Source organism: Ambystoma mexicanum, chromosome 2q (genome assembly GCF_040938575.1).
Source record: "Ambystoma mexicanum isolate Mex_15411 chromosome 2q, UKY_AmexF1_1, whole genome shotgun sequence".
Taxonomy (NCBI): Eukaryota; Metazoa; Chordata; class Amphibia; order Caudata; family Ambystomatidae; genus Ambystoma; species Ambystoma mexicanum.
The window spans coordinates 968,399,906-968,423,309 of NC_090924.1; the positions used below are offsets into that span (position 1 = coordinate 968,399,906).

Below are 23,404 nucleotides of genomic sequence, written 5' to 3' on the forward strand. Positions count from 1 at the left end.
CAGAGAGGTCGCCTCTCGAATCGTCCGTCGAAAGCCCCGCAGACCTCGACTTTCATGGCTTAGACACCTTACCTACCGATAACTTCTTCTTGCTTTTGACGTCGGCGACTGGCAGTCGACAGTCATCCGTGTCATGGGCCTCCCTGAGGCACCAGAGGCAGGCGTTGTGCGGGTCCGTAACCGACATCTTGGACCCACAGTCCCCGCACTTCTTGAAGCCCGGACGCGGTGTGGAAGACGAGGTAGACATCTTCACTAAGAAAGACTTCACAATACGAAACAAGTTCGAAGAACCGAGAAAGAACAGGAACTCCAAAGAGTCGGGGCGCGCCGAGATCTCCGAAGCAAACACATTAGCGGAAAAAACAGAACTGAGGCTACGGGCGTCATGCGTCCTACTTATAACATTCAGTGACGTCGGCCGTCAGAGGAGGTAGGTCCTCGAGGGCGGCGTATCAACGCCATCGATGCAGGACACAGACGCCGAAGATTTTCGAAAGCAGCACAGCTGTGGTGATTACTGTCATAGATATGGAATACGTCGGAGGACCCAATCCCCTCGAACCTGACCTTCCTCTCGCAAATGAAGATCCTCTCTGTGGGTAAGACGCATTGGAAGAGAGATGGTCATGTCTAAAAGGTCCGCGTACTACGCTCTCCTGGCCCAATCCGGAGAAATGAGGATCATGCAGGTCCCAAACCATCGCAACCTCCCGAGAACTTGGATGATGGGAATCAGAAGAAACGCGTACAGAAGCGGGAAAAGCCACTCCACGATGAACGCGTCTCCTAGAGCTCCTCTGAGGAAATTCCCTTGAGCAGTACCTTTCACACTTCTGGTTTGCCCTGGTTGCAAACAAATCCACCTGAGGGTTCCCCAAAGGGCGAAGATCTCTTGAAGGACTTCCTGAGCTAACTCCCACTCGTGGGAGACCTCGCTCTGCCTGCTCAGAGCATCCACTGTCATGTTCTCCTTGCCGGCCAGATGAATCGTCGAAAGGGACACACCCTCGCTCAATGCCCAGAACCAGAGCTGCATTGCCTCCCTGCACAGGAGGTAGTGACCCTACACCCCCTCTCGTTGAGGTAATGCATAGCCACTGTGTTGTCCATCATTATTAGGACATTCTTCCCCCGTACAGATGGCAGGAAAGCCTTCAGTGCTAGCCTGATGGCTTACAGCTCCAACAGATTGATGTGAAGTCTGGACTCAGATGGAGACCAACGATCGCATGAGCTCCCCACCCTGTCAGGAAGTGTCCGTCACCACTGTGACATCCGGCCATGGTTGCCAAAAAGGCTCCCCTTTCATCAGATTTGCTTCGTCGGCCCACCACAGAAGGTCCTGTGCGACCAAAAAAGGAACATGAAGGAGATCCGACATATTGCCCGAGAACTAGAACCATTGATTCCATATCGCCCACTGAAGGCATCTCCTTTTCAAGCGGGCTTCTGGCATGCCATGAGGCCAAGCAACCTTAAGAAGCCAAAAGACTCTGGGCTTGTTGAAATTTTGTGGCCATCTGAAGAATGTGATGAGCCCTCAACTTTGGGTGGCAAGTAAATCCCCAAGGAAGTGTCCAAAACGGCACCTATGTAATGGAGCCGCTGGGATGGTGTCAAATGCGACTTCTTGAAGTTGAGGGAGAAGCCCAGCCTGTGAAGGGAGTGGCAGGTGACGCCGAGATGATCCAAGGCTTGTTCGGGAGAATGCGCCCTGATCAGCCAATCGTCCTGGTAAGGGTAGACGTAAATTCCCCCCCCCCCCTCTCAAGATATGCTGCCACCACCACCATGAGCTTGGTGAAGACCGTTGGGGCAGAGGTGAGCCCGAAAGGCAGGCCCTGAAACTGGTAGTGGGATCTTCCAACTGTGAACCGGAGGTATTTTCTGTGCTTGAGATGGATCGGTACATGAAAATAAGCATCCTGCAGGTCCAATGACACTAACCAATCTTGAAGTTGGAGGGCCTAAAGGATCTGAGAAAGAGTAACCATCTTGAACTTGTCCTTCCCTGAGGAACTTGTTCAAGCATCGCAAGTCCAAGATGGGTCTCAGTCCCCCATGTCAAAAAATAAGGGGAATACCAACCCGCCACAGGCACCAGTTCTATATGGCCTTTCTACAGCAGGGCGAAAAATCTCCTGCAACAGGAGCAGATCCGGAACCTTCAAAGAGTGTTTTCCCGGTGGATTGTCGTGAGGCCATTGGAGAAAAGGAAGGTAGTAACCTTGGGCGATCATATCCAGAGCCCACGAATCTGAAGTAATGGTTCGCCATTCTTCCAGATGCTGCGACAGCCTGCCCCCCACAGGAGAATAATGAGCCATGGCCTCAGAGCCGTTTAGATGTTGCAAAGGATGTGCCGGAAGGCAAAGAGGCAGCTGCTTGAGCGGCTTTGGCACCCCAACCTCGTCCACCACGAGTGCCTCTACGGAGGCCCCTTTGACTGGGCATTCCCTTCGTCTTTCCAAATGAAGAGTAATAGCAAAAAGGAACCACCCCTCCATTTTTGTCCCCTAGTACGAAAAGACAGATGTTTTCCGACAGCCGTGCCCAAAGATTTGGCGGCTGCCTTGGAGGTCAGCAACTTTTCAAGACTCTCGTCAGCCTTGCTGTCAAAAAGATGCGACCCGTCAAAGGACATGAGAAGACGGGCCTGCACATCGGGTGCAAAACCAGACTTCTGCAACCACGCAAATCTGCGCATGATGGTGCTCGTAGCCATGGACCTTGCGACACAATCCGCAGTGTCCCACCCAGATTGAAGGGATACACATGGCATCTTTGCCATATTTCACAATAGCTAGAAAGCCATCCCTTTCTTCCCCTTCAGGAATATGCTCAGACGCAAGTAAAATATAATTCCATAGAGTGTGTGAAAACTTGGCCAAGGCACAGGTGGAGTTGGCCGATTTCAGGGCCAAACTCCCAGCAGCAAATACCCTGCACACCCATCCATCCATGCGTGCGTTTATCATCCCTATCCGGAGGGATGGTAGGGTACGCTGTCTGCTTCGAGGTGGCCATAGCCGCTTGAACCACCAAACTCTCGGGAGTGAGGTGAGTGGACAGGTAGCCGGGGTCGCTACTGGATGGCGGTATTTCTTCGACAAAGACTTATTAACTACTGGAATAGACTCTGGGGGAAGTCCAAGTTGCAGCCACCCTTTTTTGTAAGGCCACATGAAAAGGCAAAACCGGGTCAGTGGACGGACCGTGATCCAAGATGTCCGTGAGATCATCTTGATCAAACTGAACCTGAGGCCTGGACCACCCCAGGTACTCAGCAACTGTCAACATCAGTCTCCTATAGGAGGACTCGGCATGCTCACCAGGCTCTGGTTTCCCAAACGCCATCTCAGGAGATGTATCGAGACCACTGGCATCATGTAAGGACGGTCTCAGATGCTTAATCCGACTGTCCTCGTCAATGAGACATTCTGGAGCATTAGGCATCACATAAGGCAGAACAAAAAGGAACAAATTCCTCATCAGACCTCTCCTCATCAACAGCTTCCTCAAATATTGGAGGGACTGGAAAAACTCCTTCCTAGGGATAGGAGTGCACCTCTTATCAGGAACAGGTTTCACAGATTTAGCAGGAACCTTTCTTGGAGGTTCAACAGCCACAGGGGCTTCCAAAATCAATTTCTGCCCATCAGGCGTCGAGGGAATCGAGAAAGGTGCCGAACATTGTGAAGGTCTGACCCCAGGTAAAGACCCGACAGACTCCCCCGACGGACATGGCGCCGAGATCTTGGACAGCTTCTCAGGCTTCGACGGTTTCATGGGAGACAAAGACCGCGACCTGGACTTGGCAAGTCTGGCGATTCCCTGAATCCTTGTCCGAACAGGGCCTCGACGGCTCCAAATATTTATTGCACCGACTGCCCAGGCCAGAGGGCACACATGTATCGGACAGAGACCGTTCCTTGCCAGCTTCAACCGAAGGCGCGGACAGAACTGTGCCGTGAGACTGAAACATCTAACATTTGCTCCCGAAACACCTCCCATTCAGGATTTAGTGGGGCATGACATCTTTTTGGGAGAGCCGTCATCCCACGAGGACTGGGAAGGCGAACGGTGACGCCACTTCTGGGACTGCCTCAACGAAGAGGATGAAATGGGTGAACCACTCCGGGACGTAGACCGTCTGGATGTCTTCAGACGAGGAGACTCGTCCGACGACATACCAGTCGATTTGGATTTATGGGGTTTGGAAACACAGCCTACCTTTAATTTCCCCTTACGCTCCCTGCAAGGCCTTGGCAGTCAATGACTGGCACTTCGAGCAGTCATCCGTGCCGAGGCACCACAAACAGATATGGTGCAGGTCCGTGATGGACATCTTGGACCTGCAGTCCTAACATTTCTTGAAGCCAGACCGCGGGGTCGTTGGGGTGGAAGAAGAAGACAATCGCACAATACGAAGTAGGAGACACAAGGAGCGCCAAGTTCTCGAAGCAAACACGTTTGCAGAAAAAAAAGAACTGAGGCTACGGGCACTGTGTGTGCTACTTATAACATACGATGAAGTCAACCTAGACGGCGACCTCTGAGGCACATCGACCCGACGCAAGGACGCCCTCGGCCGAAAACATTTCCGAGGCAGCAAAGCTGTGAAGATCACATGTCATAGATGAGGAACACGATGGAGGACATAATCCATTCGTAATATCCTTTAGAACACATACTACAGGCCACTTTCACAACAAGTCCATTATCACCAGCAAGTATGAATCTCTCGACCCTCTAATATTAAATGGTCCCAAAAGATCTAATGCTACCTCATCCCAAGGAACTTTCGGACTCCCCCCTCAACCATAGGAACCTTCTGTACTCTTAATTCCTTGTCACCTTCCACACACTCCGAGCACGTCTTCACCAACTCTTCAACTTCCTTGCCCACTCCTGGCCACCAAAAATCCACCCTCACCAAACCTTTAGTCCTGATTCAGTTTTTGCAAAGTGGCTGGGCTACCGACTATCAAAAAGGTCTTGCCCCTATTTAGGCTAAATAGTTGTCCCGCATCCACTTCTCTATAAGGTTGAATATTCTTTTTGTTTCCTGTTCGTCCTGCACATGGCAGCCAGATAAGGGGATGACATTGCTTTTACCCTGCAAATGATGCGTCTGGACACACCTTCCAGACCACCTTTAGAGAAAATGCTAACAAGGGGTTTGTGATCAGTACAAATGACAAAATCACGACCCCATAAATATCTCAACACCCCAGACACACGACAAGGTTTCCTTTTCGACAACTGAATACCTACGTTCCGCCTCTTTCAAAGTCCTTGAAGCAAAAGCCACGGTGTGCAGCTCTGAACTATCCTCCTGGATCAAGACAGCTCCCAAACCATAATTGCTAGCATCCATAAGAATTAATGTCCTTTTCGACTCCTCAAAACTGACTAAGACAGGTGTATTAACGACAGCATTCTTGGCATCTTCAAATTCTCTCATGCAATTGCCATCCGAGAGGAACTACACCCCCTTACGGGTGAGACTTCTCATATTCCTTGCCCTGTCTGACAAATTCTTGATACATTTTCCATAAAACTACACTAGTCCTAGAAACGATATCACTCTTGAATTTAGGGGCCTCTATATTCCTTATGGCGTCAACTGCACCTTCCTTCGGTTTGACTCCCTCATGGGAAATTTCATGTCCCAGATATATGACCTTACTTGCTCTGAACGTGCACTTTTCCCTAGCAATCGTCAAACCTGCTTCTTTCAAAATCTCCAGTACTCAAGTCAATCGCACATTAAGCTCCTGTTCATTGCCCCCACAGACAAACACATCATCCTGATAGCATGACTCCTTTCTCATTACCCAGCAACTTCTGCATGAAACTTTGAAACACACTTGCCACAGACACCAACCCAAACGGCACCCTCCTACATCTCAACAACCCAATTGGAGTGATAAACGCTGTTAGATCTCTCGAGTTCTCATGTAACTATCTGATAAGCAGACTAGAGATCCAATATGGAAAATACCCTTGCTCCTGCCACACCCACCAATCAGTCAATAAATCCTTGGCAGAGGAAATCTATCTGTAATCACCATACTATTCAAATGTCTAAAGTCTATACACATCTTGATTGAACCATTTGATTTTCTGACAACAACAGGACTGATCCATTCCGATGTCTCCACCCTCTCAATGAATCCTTGCACCTCCATTCTATTCAAATCCTCCTCCAGTTCTCTACGTAGTGCCAATGGCACCGTACAACGTTTTGTTATTTTGGGTTCTGCCACTCTTTTTAATCGAATTTCATGAACAAACCCTTTAAGACATCCAAGCTTATCATTAAATAGTTGTTGAACATCTCCTTCAGCATGCAGGCAAGTTTCTCTTGTTTCAACCCCCTTCACTGTCAAGGCTTGATCTGGATGACTGTGTTAGGCAGAAACCTGTGCAGTGCAAAAGATTTAGGACTACAGGGGTTAGCAGTAAACCCACTTGGTGACAGTCTGTACCACCCAGATTTACATGGTAGCTGTGGCTGAGCAGTCAGACTTCCCTCAAGAAGAGTTAGGCAGTATGCAAAGTATACACGATAGGCACTCAGACACAATAGCACAAGCAAACACTGACCAGACCTTTGGTATCAAGGTATATAATTATTTAAAAACACACTGATTGAAACACTCCAGCACTATTATTGTAAATCACTTCAAACACAGTTACTATTATATATACATTCCTTATCAGACAAGTCTTAGTTAACACCACTTATTTCCAGACAGAGGTGAGCGCTTAACTATAGATGGCACTCCAATAAGTTAACGAAAAAGGGGGGGGGGGGGGAGAAAGGCAGAATGTAGGAAAATACACCACACTAATACTTAGGAACTCTTAAGCAAGGCAGGAAAGTCAAAAGTTACTTGTGAGCCAAAGTCCAGAGGCCGGGCCCACTCTTGGAGAGCAGGGCACACATGCACCCAAGATCACACAATGACAACAGGCTTAAAAAGTCTTGCAGGGAGTTCAGAAAGGTTTTAGTTAGGCTCAGAAAAGTTTAGCCAGGGTGTCCCAGGCTAACCCAGGTTCGAAAGCCGGGGGCTAAATCTACCCCGTACAGTCGGTTGCAAGGGAAGCCAGGCGGAACACGGTACCTTATGTGGAAAGGATCCTCCAGCGGGGCAGTTGTTCCTGGCAGCGGGTGCAAGTCGCAGCGTCGTCCAGAGGAAGAGAAGATCTCGACGTGGAGGAAAGATGAAGGTCGTTGCACTGCCAGGGAAGAAACTAGCCGCAGAGTTTTCCGGTTAAAGGTACTACCCTTTGATTTGCGGTAGTGGTAAAACGTGGTATCCCGGTTGCCGGGGTGCTTGGCACAGGCAAGGCGGCCACGAGATGCTCCAGGAAGCGAAAAAGGAAGCAGACTGGTTATCCCCACCACTTGAAGGAAGACTCTCCGGGCTGGAGATCTCCTCTGTCGTTGGGAAAAGTGGTGATACGGTTCAGCAGGGCTCCACCAGTGGTGTCGTAGCAGGTCGGCTCAGCTTCTCCCTCGTCGGATTCTTAGGTCCTCTGGTGACTTCTGAAGTTCCAGTCCCCAAAGCCCTGCTTTTATGCAGAAAACCCCCATTCACTCAGCATAGCTGTCACTCAAACATGCTAAGTGGAGAGCCGGGCGGCTCACCACTTGGGCCAATCAGGACGGAGTGCGACTTGAGTTGCCTAGGCAACTCAGTCCAGGGTGCCTAAATCCCCCTCCACCCCTCCCAAGTACCCCAGACAGAGTGGCAACACTTTGGAGGGCTTCTGTGGAGAAGCCCGCCAAAAAGTGGAACAAAGGGCTCAACTTGGGTTGGAGTCACAGAAGCGAACACAAACGCCATTTTAGAACCGAGTTCTGGCAAATAATACCAACCGGAGAATATTAAATAAACCGGCGGTATGTTCGAGGCTATAGGAATTAAATAATTAAAGTTGGTAGCCTCGAACAATGGGAAATCCCATAGGGATATATTCGCGGTCGAATATAAAAAGTAGTATCCACTGCCACCAGCCAAAACTTGATCCGGGGGGGGATGGAGACGTGCCCCCTCGACTAACAGACCCCGGGGCAATCGAATTGCCCTGGCCAGTACGTCCACAATATGATGGTTTGTACTGGTTCTGTTCAGAATTTTGAGACTAGTAAAGTCAATAGTGACTTTACATGCACTGGGAGACAGTAGTCAGTCCCAGGGTATGGAGTCTATATTAGGGGGTCACTATGACACCCCTGTGTTACTGCACTGAGGGTGCTGTGTAACACATCACAAAAACACATGAATCCCTATGGAGTAAAATACCTCATAGCCCATTAAACACATCTAGAGTCAAAGAAACACACTCACATCATGCCCAAGAGTGAGGGTAAAAGAGTCTCACTCTTGGCAGGAGAAAAAAATAAACCCCAACAATCCATCAAAGCTGCTGGGGGACTCACTAGGTTAGGAAATTCAGCCTAAACAGAGAATTCTCCCTAACAGACTGGCATCCAACTTGATTTTCAACTCTGCCTGATCACACCACAACAGGAGCTCACCTCCTTTGTTCGTCACATATATGGGAATCTCTGCTTTTCTCCCTTTAAATTGAATTTCACCTGCAAATTCACCTCTGTCTATAGGTACATCACCATATGCATTAGCTCTGGTGTTAGCTTCCCACAAAGTACAGCAATGAAACTTGTCCCTCCAAACCTCTATGCCGATTAGGGTATAATCCGCACCACTGTCAATTAACAGACACTGTGACTCCTTGAAATGTTATAGGGGCATATGGTTTAAACTTCTTAACCTTCCCAGACACTGCATGTACTGAATTCACAACTTCTCTCCCTGCATTCACGTATTCCTTGTCCTCATTGTCTGCACTTGCACTAACTTCTTGAGCTTGCCCTCCTCCAGAATTGAAGTTTCTAAAACAATATGCAACATGGCCTTTCTTGCCATTCACGACACACAATATGAATTTCCAAACAGTCCTCATCAAAAGCTAGATGTCTTCCACCGACACATCTGTAACCTCTTTTCCCAGCCACATCTTTGTAATCTCTAGAAGGTGGGACCCATTGCCGACCCAGATTCCTATTACTACCAAGACTAGCATCATCATTAAATGACTCCCTCAATCTCCTATCCGACTTTTCATTCCGCCTCAAAAACCCCTTCATGGGTTGTCGCTGTGAAGTCTTTGAGACCTTGTGTACAACTCCCTCCTCCATTTTTGTCTTATTGCCATGCTCTCTATTCCTGTCCAATTGGAGAGCTTTGATACACTTCTCCGTATGCTCAACAGTCTTGGCAATTTCAATGGCTCTCTCCAAGGTAGGATTACGTTCTTTCCCCATTTCTTGTCTGATCTTATCATTGGTAGACCTTATCATGAGTTGGTCTCTTAGAGGTTCATCCTAACAATGGGTGAAACGACATAATGAATTCCTCTATGCTTTCACCAGCTTTTTGCTCCCTCGTAGCAAATTTGTACCTTTCCAGAATGATGTTCTCTTCAACTTCAAAATGTTTGTCAAGTTTAGCTAATGTTCTTTCAGAAGCACCAGCATCTTCCATGTTGACTGGTTCAGGTAATTTTATCAAGCTGTCTTGCCCTGCAGGTCCCAAACAGTTAAACAACAGCGCCTCTTTCCTCTCATTCGAGTAATTTGACCCAAACATGGCCAATGCGTACTTCATAAAACCCTCTCTCCAATCTGACCACTTTACTCTGGGTTCTCCCGGAGTAGCCATAAAGAACACTGGCACAGGAACATTAGCCATTTTAATTGTGTGGTGTGGTCACTTATTCTACCACACCTATCAAGCAGTTACTGATGCATTCCCCCCTGCATTCGCTTTCTCCGAGTGCAATTGTGAACGCTGAGTCTTTAATTCAAAACTTTACAACTGGTAAAGTGAGGCTCAAGCTATTCCTCTCCGCTTGCTAACAGAACAGCAAACCCACTTAACACACGTGTGTCATACTGGTGATAACGCTACAAAAGAGTCAGGAAGTCGAGCAGCATAACCCCCTCTGTGCACACTCACCAGCCATAAAAATGGATTCTTGCGATCTCTGCAGTCCTTCGTAGAACGGGAAATCAGCGTCCATCCAAAATATCAGTGGGAGCAAAAACAAAAGAAACTTTCTCCGCTCCTTCGTTCAGGTCCTCGGTGCTCCAGCGTGAGTGATGAGGGTGACCATGGTAATGGCCTTCACAAAATGGCCAATGCGTAGAGACACGTTGCAGGGTCCGCTTTTCTGCCATCTCTTAAAATGGCACCTCGTTTACTCTGTCAGGGCGACTGCCTCGTCACCGCCGTCCGAACTCCTCTCCACAGCTTCCACTCGGCTATGGCAACTGCAGCCTCTCCACGGCGCTGCCAGGCTGTTGGGACGCGTTTGCCTTGTTGTCAGGGTAACCATGGCCTCCGCGCTACTTGCACTTTCAAAGCAAGCGTCCTCGTCACTATGGTGACCAAAATATGTCTGCCGCACCCTCTGCAATTTGGCAACTCTCCGTTTCAGGTCTCCACCTCCCTTTTTCTTACTTCTGTGACTTCGATCAGCGTAGAGGCAACTCAGATGCCTCCGCGAGCACTCCACACACAGCCAGGCCCTTGTCACGCATGGCTCACCGCTCGGCAAAGGAAACTCCTGCAGCGGGGGCGCACAGGCTGTACTCCAGGTCACTCCAGCAGTTCACACACAGTGAATATCGGTCACAGTCTCCTTCCTTCACGCTCTTTCGTTCTCTCAAGGCCGCTGCCGGGGGGTCGTTACACTGTGGCAAGTTCAGGAACCTCGTCGCCAAAATGTTGTGTTGACTAACTGCACAGACACAACTAAATATAAACAGCGCTTTTATTAAGTGGACTCCAGTAACGACCCCCACCTGGAGGAATGCATCTCAACTGACTCCAGGTAGAATATGGAACTCCCATGGCTGAGACTCCACATTGGACATCACAGAAAATTGTGACACGCACTATGACACATACTATGCTCTTTAACTATATACAGGTTGAAGATACTATTTGCAGAAACTCATAGCAAGCCTCTCTAACACCCCTCCCTGTATGGGTGAATTGTGAGATGCAACCTCCTACTTGAGTGGCATGGGAGGGGATCTGGATTGGGGTGTCATTGCTTGGGTGGGGTGGAGCCTCTGGCTGAGAAGGCTCTACCTCTGCTCCTAGATCTTTTGTAGCCTCATTGAAAATTAGGGTAGTTGGACTGTCCCTGTGAGGTGCCCCATGACGTTCATTGGCTACCTGGGCCATAACTGGAGGAGCGCTGTGGGCTTTACCCGCAGAACCGTCTTGTGTTAAAAGTCCCCCTTTGTCCAAACTGGGTGTAGTATTCTTCTTTGGCACTCTTAAGGGCCTCCTCGATCGCCTTATCGAAAAGCGCATTTGGTTCAGGGGCATATTGAGCAATGTGGCTTGAATTTCAAGCTTAAAGCCCGACTCCGTTAGCCAGGCATGGCGCTTAATCAGCATGCCTTTGACTATGATGCAGCCTGCATTGTCAGCAGCATCCAGGTTGTTCTTTAGAACGCAGTTGGCTACCTGCTTAACATCAAACACAGTATTTAGGAGCTGTGATTTTAGAGGCCCTGGGACTGCCTCAATTATTTGTTGTAATTCGTCCTACTTATGGCAGCCGTAACTAGCCAAGAGGGTGGTATTTGCTATTCTTGTTTGTAAGGCAGCCGAGGAAGCCACCTAACTGCCAAATGTGTATATTTTCTTGCATTCCTTATCTGGTGGGCTCTTCCCGAGGGCTAGAGGTGTGCCCGCCCTCTTTTTTGTAGTGGTGACAACCAAGGAGTCGGGTTTCAACTGACTCCTGATGTACAGAGAATCAGTAGGGGCCAGCCTGAACACCTTCTCGATGCAGGGTTTGACCGCCCTCATAAGGTTTAGTGCCAGAAGAGAAGGCTGAAGGCGCCTTTGAATAGATTGCAGGAGGGGAATAAATTGTGTAGCGGACCTTGTATCTCCAAGAAGGTCCTCCACAAAATCCTTGTCAACTTGGGCCTCCTGGGTATCCATTTTAAAATATTTGGCGGCCTTAAGGAGTAGCTCATTATACTGGAGCGGATTATAGACTGGTGAGTCAGCCACTGGCTGATCTTGATGGTTTGGTGACTGGATGACGTAGAGATTGTCGTAATATTGGTCCTGGTCATACTGATCCCCCCCCCCCCCCTGATCTCCCCGAGAACCAGGATCTTGAGAACCTGAGGTGTCTATAAAATATAGAACCAGAGTGGAGGCTGGGCTGTGAGGTGTCCAGGTGTGGTTTTTTGGCAGTGGGTTGATCCCTAGCTACTTTTTGTGTAGATCCCTGAAGGTTTGAAAGCTCTTCAGGGTGCCGGTCCATGAAGTTCTCAAAGGCGGCCATTCTCCTCATAACCTTTATCAAAACTCTCTGGCTCTCTGGAGTCCACTCAGTTGACTTGGAAAATCCTGAGGGTGTAGGGGTGTCCTGTAAGGGTGTAGGCTCCTTGCGATGCTAGGCCCCTGTAATTGTCTTTAGAGTGGCAAAGGCTGCTATCTTAGGACGCAGAGGATTTGGGACGATAAGTCGTAGATTTAGTGGACTTCGACACTTGATTTTAAGTGTGCCTGGGACGTGCTTTTTGAAAAGTTCTTTCATCTTGGACGTATTGGAGGCGGCCGTCAAAGAGCCTTTCAACGCAGGCTCTTTGGTGCGTGAAAGGTGGTCGTTGCTGAGCGTAGTGTCAGAAACAGACTTGGCCGTCTGTTCCCAAAGCTTGTCGTGCAGCGAGCGCGATGAACCAGAGGACAAGGAAGATTTAGAGGACCTTCCCTTTGACACCACGTGGCTCTCAACGGTTGACGACGCAGTCGAGGTCTGCCGTGGGATATGTGTTTAGTGTGACGTGAAGTGTGTGTGCATGAGCCACCAGGTGCAGTCTCCGTAACAGGACCGCCGGCCTGCTTAATGGAGTCGGGGGCTCACAAGTGGGAATCTGCTGAATCCAGATCGCCCTCAGCGTCACCAAGGACACCAACGTCGCCATCACTGGATGCTCCCTCCATGTCAATGGAGGCCTCAGCCTGAATGGCATGGGCGGCCCATCGTTTTGTTCTACGGTCCTTTAGAGTTTTAGGGCCGAAAGAGATTGCATGATTTGCAGTTCTCTTTGGGGTGGTCCCTTGGGAGACCGTGGTTACACACTTGTGTCCTTCCAGGGGTACTTCCTATTGCAGAATGGACAGATTAGGCATTCTCTAAAGGAGAAGAAGTATGTGCCCCCCCCCATTCTCCCTATTGTAATGGGCCAAGGCCCGGTGAGGCCTGTGTCGGCCGCAGGTAGTGTCTGTTGAGACGGTTGTTTGGCTCATCGTCGACGACGATGCTTTGTCCGTCGAAAGCCGCTGAAGATCTTGCGGCCGGCGATAGGTCGTTAGCAAAAGAGTAGTAAGAAGTCTACAATTAACGTTTTATTAATCAAAGGCGTCAGCCTGAAGGAACTCTGCAACTAGCTTCCGACTATGATGGCGTAAAAAAACAATCTGGGGGAACTTGATGCGTGAAGGTCCATGGGTACAGTGGACGTCACACTAGGAATAGTATTACGGACATGCCCAGGTGACGTTTCATGAGTCACTATTCCAACTAACAGTTTCATGAGTCACTATTCCAACTAACAGACTCACTTTTTCCACTCAGAGATACAGGGATTATAACAGACCCGACACCTTCAATCATTTTTTCCAAAGCCATTCACAGACATTCTACTGGCACTGCACCAGCCCCACCAGCCTCTCTAAGGAAATTGTGGCCAGACTCCCTGCAACCCAGCCCCACCTGCCAAAAGCTTCCCAGAAACTTGCCAGGGCCCCAAGTCAAACCCCACCCTTTCCTCTTGATTGAGCTGCAACACAATCCTAATATGGTATTTGAAACAAAGTTACCACACTGGGCTCCACGGGTGACAGGCCTAACACAAACTGTCTGTAAATCCCATCTTTCAGACGTCTAGAGGCACAAGCCGGATATGTAGATGACTGGGCTACCACTGATCTTGTAAAGGGACAGGCCTGACATACCGAGCTTCAACTGGACTGCACATACAATGACTGACACCTAACCAACCCCTCATGCCTTCCTCAGAGCACACTAATAGGGTGGGCTTTTTTCATTTCTTTTCCCTGCTCTTTGCTTTCACCGACCACTGGCCTACTTAAACACAGCGTAACATTTAGGCCTTGAAGATTGCAATGTGTGGGGGAGTTTCTCGTTGGGCCTTCTGTTTTTGTCACATACTAAAAGCACCCCCAGGCTGCCCGCAACCTGCTGAGGGACGCTAAGGGAAAGTACATTGTCCTGATCTAGCCGGTCCCAAGAATAAGAAGTCAACAAAGGAATGCGGCAACTGCGTAGAACCACACCCTTCTAGTAACGCACCCCAAAAATGTGCTCAATTTCTGAAAAATAATTACAGGACACAGCACACCACCATTTGCATACACTTATCAACGTAGTACAGCTCCCCTCTGCCTAGAAACCCAACAAACTAATCTTCGGGAAGTAAACAAAATACAGACTCTAACATCTGCATTTGCTATTAGAGCCCCTTTCACCAGTTCCCTGAACTGCACACAAACCCTCCTTGATGGCATCATTCACTGATGCTCCCTTGGGAAAGGACAAATTGCACTTTCTCCTCCTTGGGTACCACACCTAAAAAGAACAAGAAATCCTGCAGGGCTGGGACCAGAAAAGTGCCTGCCACTCTTCCCAAAGCAGTTTTTTTTTGCTACCTTGTTGTGCACTACCTCAGGATACCTTAAGGTTCAGGACTGATTCCGAAGAATCACTGGCACACAAACACCCACTGCAGGGCTGCAAAATCATTCTTTAAAAACCGATAAAACCACATGTCCCATCTATCTAAGGGTAAATATTCAACCACTGTAGCAATGGCATCAACTCAACCAGGAAGGACAAGGTTGACCTCCACACCCCGGGCTGGCACCCACATCTGAATGATGTTCTCCCTTCCCCACTAACCTCAGCCCCCGCCACATTCCAGACATCATTTTTTTCCTCTTTTGTGAGGCTGCAAATCTTTGTGCAAACCAAGCCCACAAAAAGAACATGCATGCTTAAATTTGTAAGCTGACATGGAGCAGGCGTTACGGAATGGCCAGCATGCTGCCCTCTTGTCACTGGCTGGGTTGCCACTCCAAAAGGACTGTCCTGTTAGGGAGAATTCTTATAAATGTGGCAAATCCCTCTAAGCTAGAGACCCCCAGTGACTTTTCTGGATTTTGAGGACTTGTTTTTTTTTTTACCTGGAGAGAGTGAGACCCTTTTTTCCCCCACTCACATATATTTTAATGTGATTTCTTTTACACTGTTTCTTTTGGTTTTGGAGCCTGACAAACTCCATAGGCATCATCTTTTACATTGTGTCACACAGCACCTTTTGTGTAGATTTCCCAAGGTTTAACTACCTTCTCCGAGATGAGACTGATTCCCAGAGCATTAAAGTGAAATTGACTTTAGTTACATTTGTAACTTTCTAGACCCAGCACACACTATCTTACAATAGGGTGCTGGAGGGGTTACCTAGTATCCCCTTTGTAAAGCTTCTCATGTAACATTTTTATGTTACCCTTTCCTCACTGAATGGCTGGCGACAGTAGTTTCGTTTTTACTACCATGGTGTGCATTTAGCACGGGCTGCGTTTGCTGTTGCAGTAAAGCACCCAAGGGTGCCATTTTTGTCAAAATGGCCCCGGTCTTTTTTCGCCATTTCTTTGTGGAAAGGTCCTTCGTGAAATGTACTCTGCGCGCCAAACCAGGTTTGGTCCCTTTGTCCGTTTTGCCTTTGGCGGGATTCACGAATGAAGCCCGCCTCTGGCTCCAGTGTCTGGGGTAGGCAGGAAATGAGGGAGGTGCCCGAAACTCCTCGTGCTTAGTTTCCTAGGAGACCCAAATGCACTCTGATTGGCTGGCTGATTGTCCGGCAAGGACAGCCACCCTGCTGGGTGAGTGACAGTGAGGCTGGAATGAAAGGGAGAGCACTGCATAAAAGGCGAGTCTTTTGGCTTGGAAGGCATAGTCTACCACTGGACGAAGGAACCAAAGAAGAACTTGAAGAGGACGCCTGCTGCAACTCCTGGACCGTTGGTTTGCTCGGTGAAGCCCTGCTACAGTGCCGAAATGCCAAGTTTGCATCGACAGAGAAGCCCCTGCAAGGACTTCTCCCTTTGAGTTGGTGGTACCAATCAACTCCAAAGTAAGCCACCTGGACATCTATTTCGGAGCTGGTTGAATTTCCACAGAGTTGCTGCTGGAAACCGTTTAGCCAGGGAGAGGAAAACCAGTTTGTGTGCGTTGCTTTTAAGTTGGCCAAGAGCTCCAGGAAGAGTGGGGACCCCAGAAGTGGGGACCTCAACAGCTAGGAACCGCAGTGTTGCTATTTGCGGGCGACGCGAGGAGCTGAAACACTGAACAGCCACTGAAAGTGAAGTTTGCCGGTTGCAAGTTTTGACCGTCCCAGTACAGGAGTCCCCGGGCGTCCTCCCTCTTGTCCCCACAACTGAGGCCCAGGAACAGTGAGACCTGCAGAGCTGCACAGGAACAGGAGTCATCTGCTGCATCTTTTCTTCACTTTAAAAGTACTGTACAAAGTCTAGGAGAACTTAACTCTTCCTGTAGAGTTGCTTGCATCTTCTACTCTCACAAGTCTAAACAGCTTGTGGCCCTACACTGATTCATCTTTTTCTTTAAAGACTTCTGAAACATTGTGCAAAGACTTTTCTACTTACCTTCAAAGAAGTGCTTCAGCCTATCTAGACTCTTGCATATTGGACTTTGGCTTAGCCGGTTTTAACTGAATGACTCTTATTGGGGGATCTGAAAGTATTTGCCTGCTTGAGAAATATTTCTGGTAACTTGTTTGCTCTAATAATCTTTTCCTTTTTACTTGCTCCTAACTAATTCTGAATGCCAACAGTAATACATTAATGTCAACAGCACCCTAGCAATTGACGTCAACTGTGGGTGTATGTCTCTGCTGTATGTCATTCCAAATGGGCATTTACTGATTCTGAACGAAGATTGTGTAGTTTTGAAGTATATTTGTGTGGTGTTTTACAGTGCTCCCTTCTGAAGGCTTATATTAACTGACTGAAAAATAAATTAATAATTGTTTTATCAAGAAACCCTGTGTGTAAGTGTCTGCTTGTAATACTTGTCACTGTGAACCTCTGAGTAACTCCCCTACAGCTCACATTGAGCCCTCTTGAGATAAGCATGGCTACTCGTCCACACTACCAACCTGTGTAGTACAGACATATGCCAAAGGTTGGGTTACTACTGCCAGGAGGTCAGGGTTGCTGTAGTGCACCCTAAGGGTACTGCATACAATCTTGCCTAACACCTGCCTACATAGATCCCTGGCCCACAGCTTACACCATGAACCGATAAATGGCTATACAATGCAACCAAATCTCTCCAGTCCTTTCTATCCCAAATCAATTCAACACTTCCAGCTTTTGCTCCCCTAAACTTACCATATGAAATCAATGCACCATGCAAACACTCCCGATACGTGGACAATATAAAGTGCAGATGCACAACCAACTTCTGTGCCAATTCAGGAAACCTTAACAGCATAAGAACTGAAAATGGAGTAACCCAAAGTCCAATTGAGAGTGGGTTTCTCAACAGTGGCTTCCTTTCCTTCCTCTCAGACCCCTTTCATTCTTACCCTTGATTTGCGATTCGTCAGATACACTGCTCTCCAACAGTGGAAATAAGTCAACAAAGCCCTCTTTCATCTCCTGGAATATATGCCAAGCTAGCTAACCCCAACCCCACTGTGGGGGCCGGGGCTGCTGTTGCCCTCCAGTCTCCCTGGGTCACAACTATAGACCCACCTTCAGACCAGCTCCCCTTCATCTTGCTTGCTGCCTCTGATGCTTGATCACGCCCAGGACAGCACCTACTACTTGCGCCAATTCCCCGGCCCCTGTAGATACATTGTTGATGAGGTCAGTCCTCTGCTTACTACTGGCGCCTGTATACCCTGTGCCAATGTGGGCACTGCTACAAGTCTGCCACCTCACTGAACTCCCCATGGGGCACTCTCCCCCATCGACCACTGTCCACCAGGTAGCAACATACAGACCCGCCCCCCCCATAGGCGAAACATGGAAGGACAGGCCAAAACCGCTGTCCTAGTGCCCAAGGCCCAGGACCCACCAGAAGCCCCCCCTTGCCCCATCTGCAGAGATCCGTTAACCGTAGACTTCAGTCCCCCACCACACACCAAGGGGAAACAAAAGGCACATTTTGTGCTGACCACTTAGTGCCAAGAATGATACCAGAAATGCTTGTCACCTGTGAAGGGTACGCTTCATGCAACTGCCCTACTTTTACACTGGACTGGGGCGGTGTCGACAACTGGACTAGCCCCTCTGCCCTCCAAACTATCCGCAGATTCTGCTACCTCATACTGCTCACTTACAACCCCCTGCCCACTTTTCTCTGCATCATTCTCCCTTTGACCAATTAGGGAAATGTCTCCTTAAATGGTGTTGGAGTAGATTGATTTGATCCCAATAGGAAAGAAGAATTCATGTTGTACGCACCCTATTAATGTTAAAAAGAGATGCAATATTGTTACAATGTTGCAGTTTTGCACGTATCTAGTATAAGTTAATTGAGGTTTGCTAAAGGTTACTTTTAGTGTTATTTTGTGTGTAGTGTGATACATTTTAGAAATGAATACATTTCGCAACATACATTACGTAAATAGAATATGGAGCACATCGTGCAACTTACCACATATGAGATTTAAAAGCACAGAAGCTTCATATGAAGCAGAAAAAGACTCGAATGACGAAGCCACCATGAGAGGATACATTTGTTTTGTACACACGTACATAACAATAAACATGCACACATTCTTGTTTGGGAAAACTGACTGGTCACGAAAGACTGGCAGAGTGACCGCTGCAACCACATGGGAACAGCTATTTGGAGGTGAAATAGAACAGTCCAGGGACTTCAGCTTGGAAACTGTTAAGCAAAGGGCAGAAGATGCATCTGCCACCTGGAACTGCAAATCTAGGGGTAGTGGCTAAAATTTTAACAGGGTGACTGGGAGCAGAGATGATGGTGTGCCTATGAGAAGGTTCAATGGATTAGCAGGAAAAAGATAATATGAAAGGAGGCCAGATGAATTGAACGGGTGGTCGCGCACAATTGATAGGCGAGAGGACACCACGAATAAATATCCAGAGTGTTAGAGTGCTTGGAGAAACGAGCTAATGCCAGATCAAATGAGCTTTTTTATAATCTCTCTATAGCCGCATAAAGTGTCCATACATAAACCACACGTCAGATTTACCTTCCAGGTATGTGGCCAGGTATGTGACCAAGTGCTGTACTAAAAATGTATTGTATGCCATGTTAGGATTGTGTCTCTTGCAGGAAGAACCCAAAGAAGAGGGTTGGGCTGATATTTGCAATGTCATGAAAATTGTAAGTCCAAAAAGATGGTGCCACAACAAAGGCAGCCAATGAGGTTGTGGGGATTAGATTTCCTTGTAAAGGGCCAACCCTTTGTATTTTGGGTAATGACTTGAAAGGGAACATGAGGGTAAAAATGTGAGTGCGTTAAGTTTTCTGGAAATGTTTATATACTGTATCTGTTCTGTTGTTAAGAGAGACTCAGGTCAGTTCAATCTCCAAGGAGTTGTCTAGTCTCCATCACAACGGCCGTTGTGAAATAAAGTTGGTATAATGACGACGTGCATTAATTTCTTAAAAGTTGGGCTATTTTAGAGTACAGAGATCCGAGGTCAGCCCTGACAATGGCACAGTCTTTCACTAAGGTCTTGAAGGCACGCTTGTATGTGCATCACCCTCCTGCACTATCGCTGCGCCTCTTGCAAGAAGAGCCCTGTGACGGCAAGGATCTTTCGGGTGAGGATCAGCAGTGGGAACACGACAGAGGAAGGCAATGCCCTTGCTCTCCAAGCTGCCCCATTTTTATGCTCCTTTTACCCCCATTGCGCCACTGTGTCTCAATACATGCCATAGTTAATAGATACTATGAACAAAGCATACTACTTTCTTAAAAGGTAATACAACAATTCTGCTGTACGTTTCATGCACATTATGTAATGCAATACATATGGACACAAGTCCATTACAAGCAACAACTTACTATGCAAAGATGGTTCCGTTATACCCATTCATACAGGATTCAACAATGTTTTTGGCCACAATTGAAAACACAGACTCCTAAAGAGAAATAAAATACAATGAGAAGTCACATAAATAGCAACTCAACGTTTACATTGACAAGACAAAACTAAAAACATATTTTCTGTGTGCATTTGTCTTTCTATTTAAGAAAGAATAAAAAATAAAAAAAAAAGCCTCAAAAAGGGAGAGTTCACAGTTCTGAAAACAATACCACCTTTTCAAATCCAGACAACTCACAAAAGGTTGGTTTTCCCAAAATGTTGAAATCGTTAGAAGTTTTGTGCCATATAGTAGTGGATTCAAAAGCTTACACTGCAGGCTTGGTACAGGACGGATTTCACAACTCTGCTGGCTCCCCTCTCCCACACATCATTTACCTCAGTTATTTAGCCTTTGTATGTCCTCCACACTCATCCTCGACTATTCTCAGAACAGCACTTCAACGACATTGAAAATGGAAAGTGGGCTTCTTGTTTGGTGAATGAGCTCGTTCCCAGTCCAAAGGCAGCCCTACCTTTTCACGGCTTTCATTAGGGAAAAACCTTTGTGCTGTTCGGAGTAGTAATTTCCAAAACCGAGTACAAATAGTAGTTCCCAAAACTGAGTGCAAATGCTGATAAATAGACAACAGGCCATAAACCACTTGGAGATACAGGGTTACCGGTTAATTACAATAAAAGTAGTGTGTACACTTGTTTATTGTTGGTGCTTTAAAAGTACCCCGAGTGTTGAACGGGGGCAAATGCTCAGATTGCAGGACCAAACTGTCACGAGAACCCATCTTAGTGGCAAGCATCCTATTGTTGTCATGCACATTTAATCTCAAAGATATTTGTAGGGAGATAGACAGCCAAGACAGGATTTGGTTAACCGGGATGATCTAGGCAAAACACTAAAGAGATATATACCCTTTCCTCGAAGAGGTCTTGATATGTAGAGTTTTGAGTGTGATATTTGTACAAACTCATTTCCTGAAAGGAGACCCGTCTAGTGCATGAACACCACCACATTTTAGTGTTTCAACACAGCACCAAAATTGAGCTGCGTGTGTATGTCACATTGCATATATGTACTTCTGCATTTACCATGCTATTTGCATCTTGTAGGCTGTAGCAAATTGTCCAGGGGTATTAGGAGGGATCAAAAGTGAGTGACTGAATAGTAGAGGTGACAGAGGGTTAGGAGAGATTTTGCATAGAGCATCTACATGCTTTTATTTCTTAAATGAATGTGCTGCACTTTGCAAAGCATTCGGATCCACTGTAGATGGTGAGCATAGTATACTCAATTTTATAAACAATGCCACAAAAGATGTCATGTAAATGACAATGCTGTGAAATTAGACAACCCTGTATACTACAAAGGAATGGTCACCCTCCGTTTCCTGACCAATTGTGACATTACTTGCTTGCTCTGCACTTTAGAGATGCATTTCAACCGTGTTCAATACAGAGCATTACATTTGCACGCCTTCAACAATGCGACCCTGCTTGGTTTTCCATGGCCATCTTTATTAACTGCCAGTCGGACCCAGGCAAGTTAGCGTTGTCCGCTCTTGAAGAACACTCTGTACTACATGCCCCAACTGTTGACGTATGCAGCCGCTGGAGAAAAACACCTTGAACGTCTACTCAATCATCACCATACCACGGGAAGGAGGAAGATGCTCTTGCCCCCAATGCAGATTAACACAGCCTTTTGAAGTTCTCATTTTATTATGCATGTTTGGAACATAAGTGGTGTTGTAAAGCACCCTTCTGACTAGGATAGCAGGAGATCGAGGAACTGATTCATGGAATATGTGCGCTGAAAAACGGGGATTTGTGCGCCATTCTGCTGGCAAAACCCCATTTGTTAAACGGGGATTTACGGGCAGAATGACGCACAACTCCCCGTTTTATGGCGCACAAATTCCATTAATCAGCCAGAAAAAGATGTGTGGAGGTGAGGGTGGTTGGTGGCAGGACAAGGGTAGTGGCAGATGTAAACACTTGTGTTGATGAGTGCAGGTTGAAAGCACCAGTTACCTGTATACCATTAGGGATTCACGGTATTAGAATATGGCATTGCTGTCATATACTTCAATCCCTTCTACACTGTCTTTCAAAACTTCTGCTTCTCCCATGTCCGATTATAGTGACTCACTGCCAAAAATCTAGCACATTTCAAAGCCTCATTATGAATCTCCTGACTCATGTAGGATAGTTCAAACAGGCTTACAGCTTTTGACAAGCCATTTACGCCAGGCAAGCCTCACATTGAACTGCCAGTGCCCTAGCCCCAAGTGCCTTTCAGTGTCAGCCTGTTGGGAAAGACAGCTCAGTGGGTCAATAACCCTACTGCAGAGATTGTGTAACCTGTTAGTTCAAATCCAGTTGATAGGCGAGTTAATGAGTCTGCATCAGAGGTGTGCGTTTAAGATGCAGGGAACGATCCATTGTAACATAGTTGACTTAACTTTTAACTTATCAAAAAGGACTACTAAATGTTCAGTGATTCAGAAGACAAATGTCATCGGGGATGCTCTACGTGCAATGGCCCAGAACACATCAGGGCTGCTATACCTGTGATTGTTCAGAACACAGCTCACATGGGCTCTCATACTTGTAATGGCATACAGTGCTGGTAAAGCATCTGCATTCAAGTAAGTGCTGCATCTGGTCAGATGATTCTCGAACTCCATAATTCCCAACCTAATGGCCAAAAGAAGGGTTGCACACATCTACAAAGAAGCACCCAATGGTAAAGCTGCACTAGATTTTCTAATAGAAAAGGCATTTTCAGCTTTTTGGATATTTATTGGTGCCATGTTAAAAGACACAGAAAAACAGGAGAGGAAGAGCAACTCTGAACCTATGCAATACAGGAGAACAAAGGTACAGAACATACTAGACAATCCAAAACAGGAATTAGAGCAACAGAAAGAGAGGGCAATGAGAAACATGATAGGGCAACAAAAAAGTGAGAAGAGAAACTAAGTTAATAATAGGACAAACACACAATAAGAGTGAGGAAGAGAAGCTGAGGAAGAGACATTTAGAGAGTAAAATAAAAACACAGATCAACAGCAGCTGGGGAGGGATGGAAATAGAAAAGCAAGACTAATAAAAAGTGCAAGAAAGATAAA

The 23,404-nt window shown here is 47.2% G+C and overlaps 1 protein-coding gene across 2 annotated transcripts in view; it reads right to left on the reverse strand.

Moving 5' to 3' along the window:
* The window catches only part of KIF15 (kinesin family member 15), a 2,141,222-nt gene that overhangs the window by 1,905,702 nt on the left and 212,116 nt on the right, over nt 1-23,404 (reverse strand). For both annotated transcript variants that reach the window (XM_069648268.1, XM_069648269.1), the window contains exon 4: nt 20,237-20,313. In XM_069648268.1, coding sequence (XP_069504369.1) covers nt 20,237-20,313 — 77 coding nt within the window. The remainder of the gene's footprint in view (nt 1-20,236; nt 20,314-23,404) is intronic.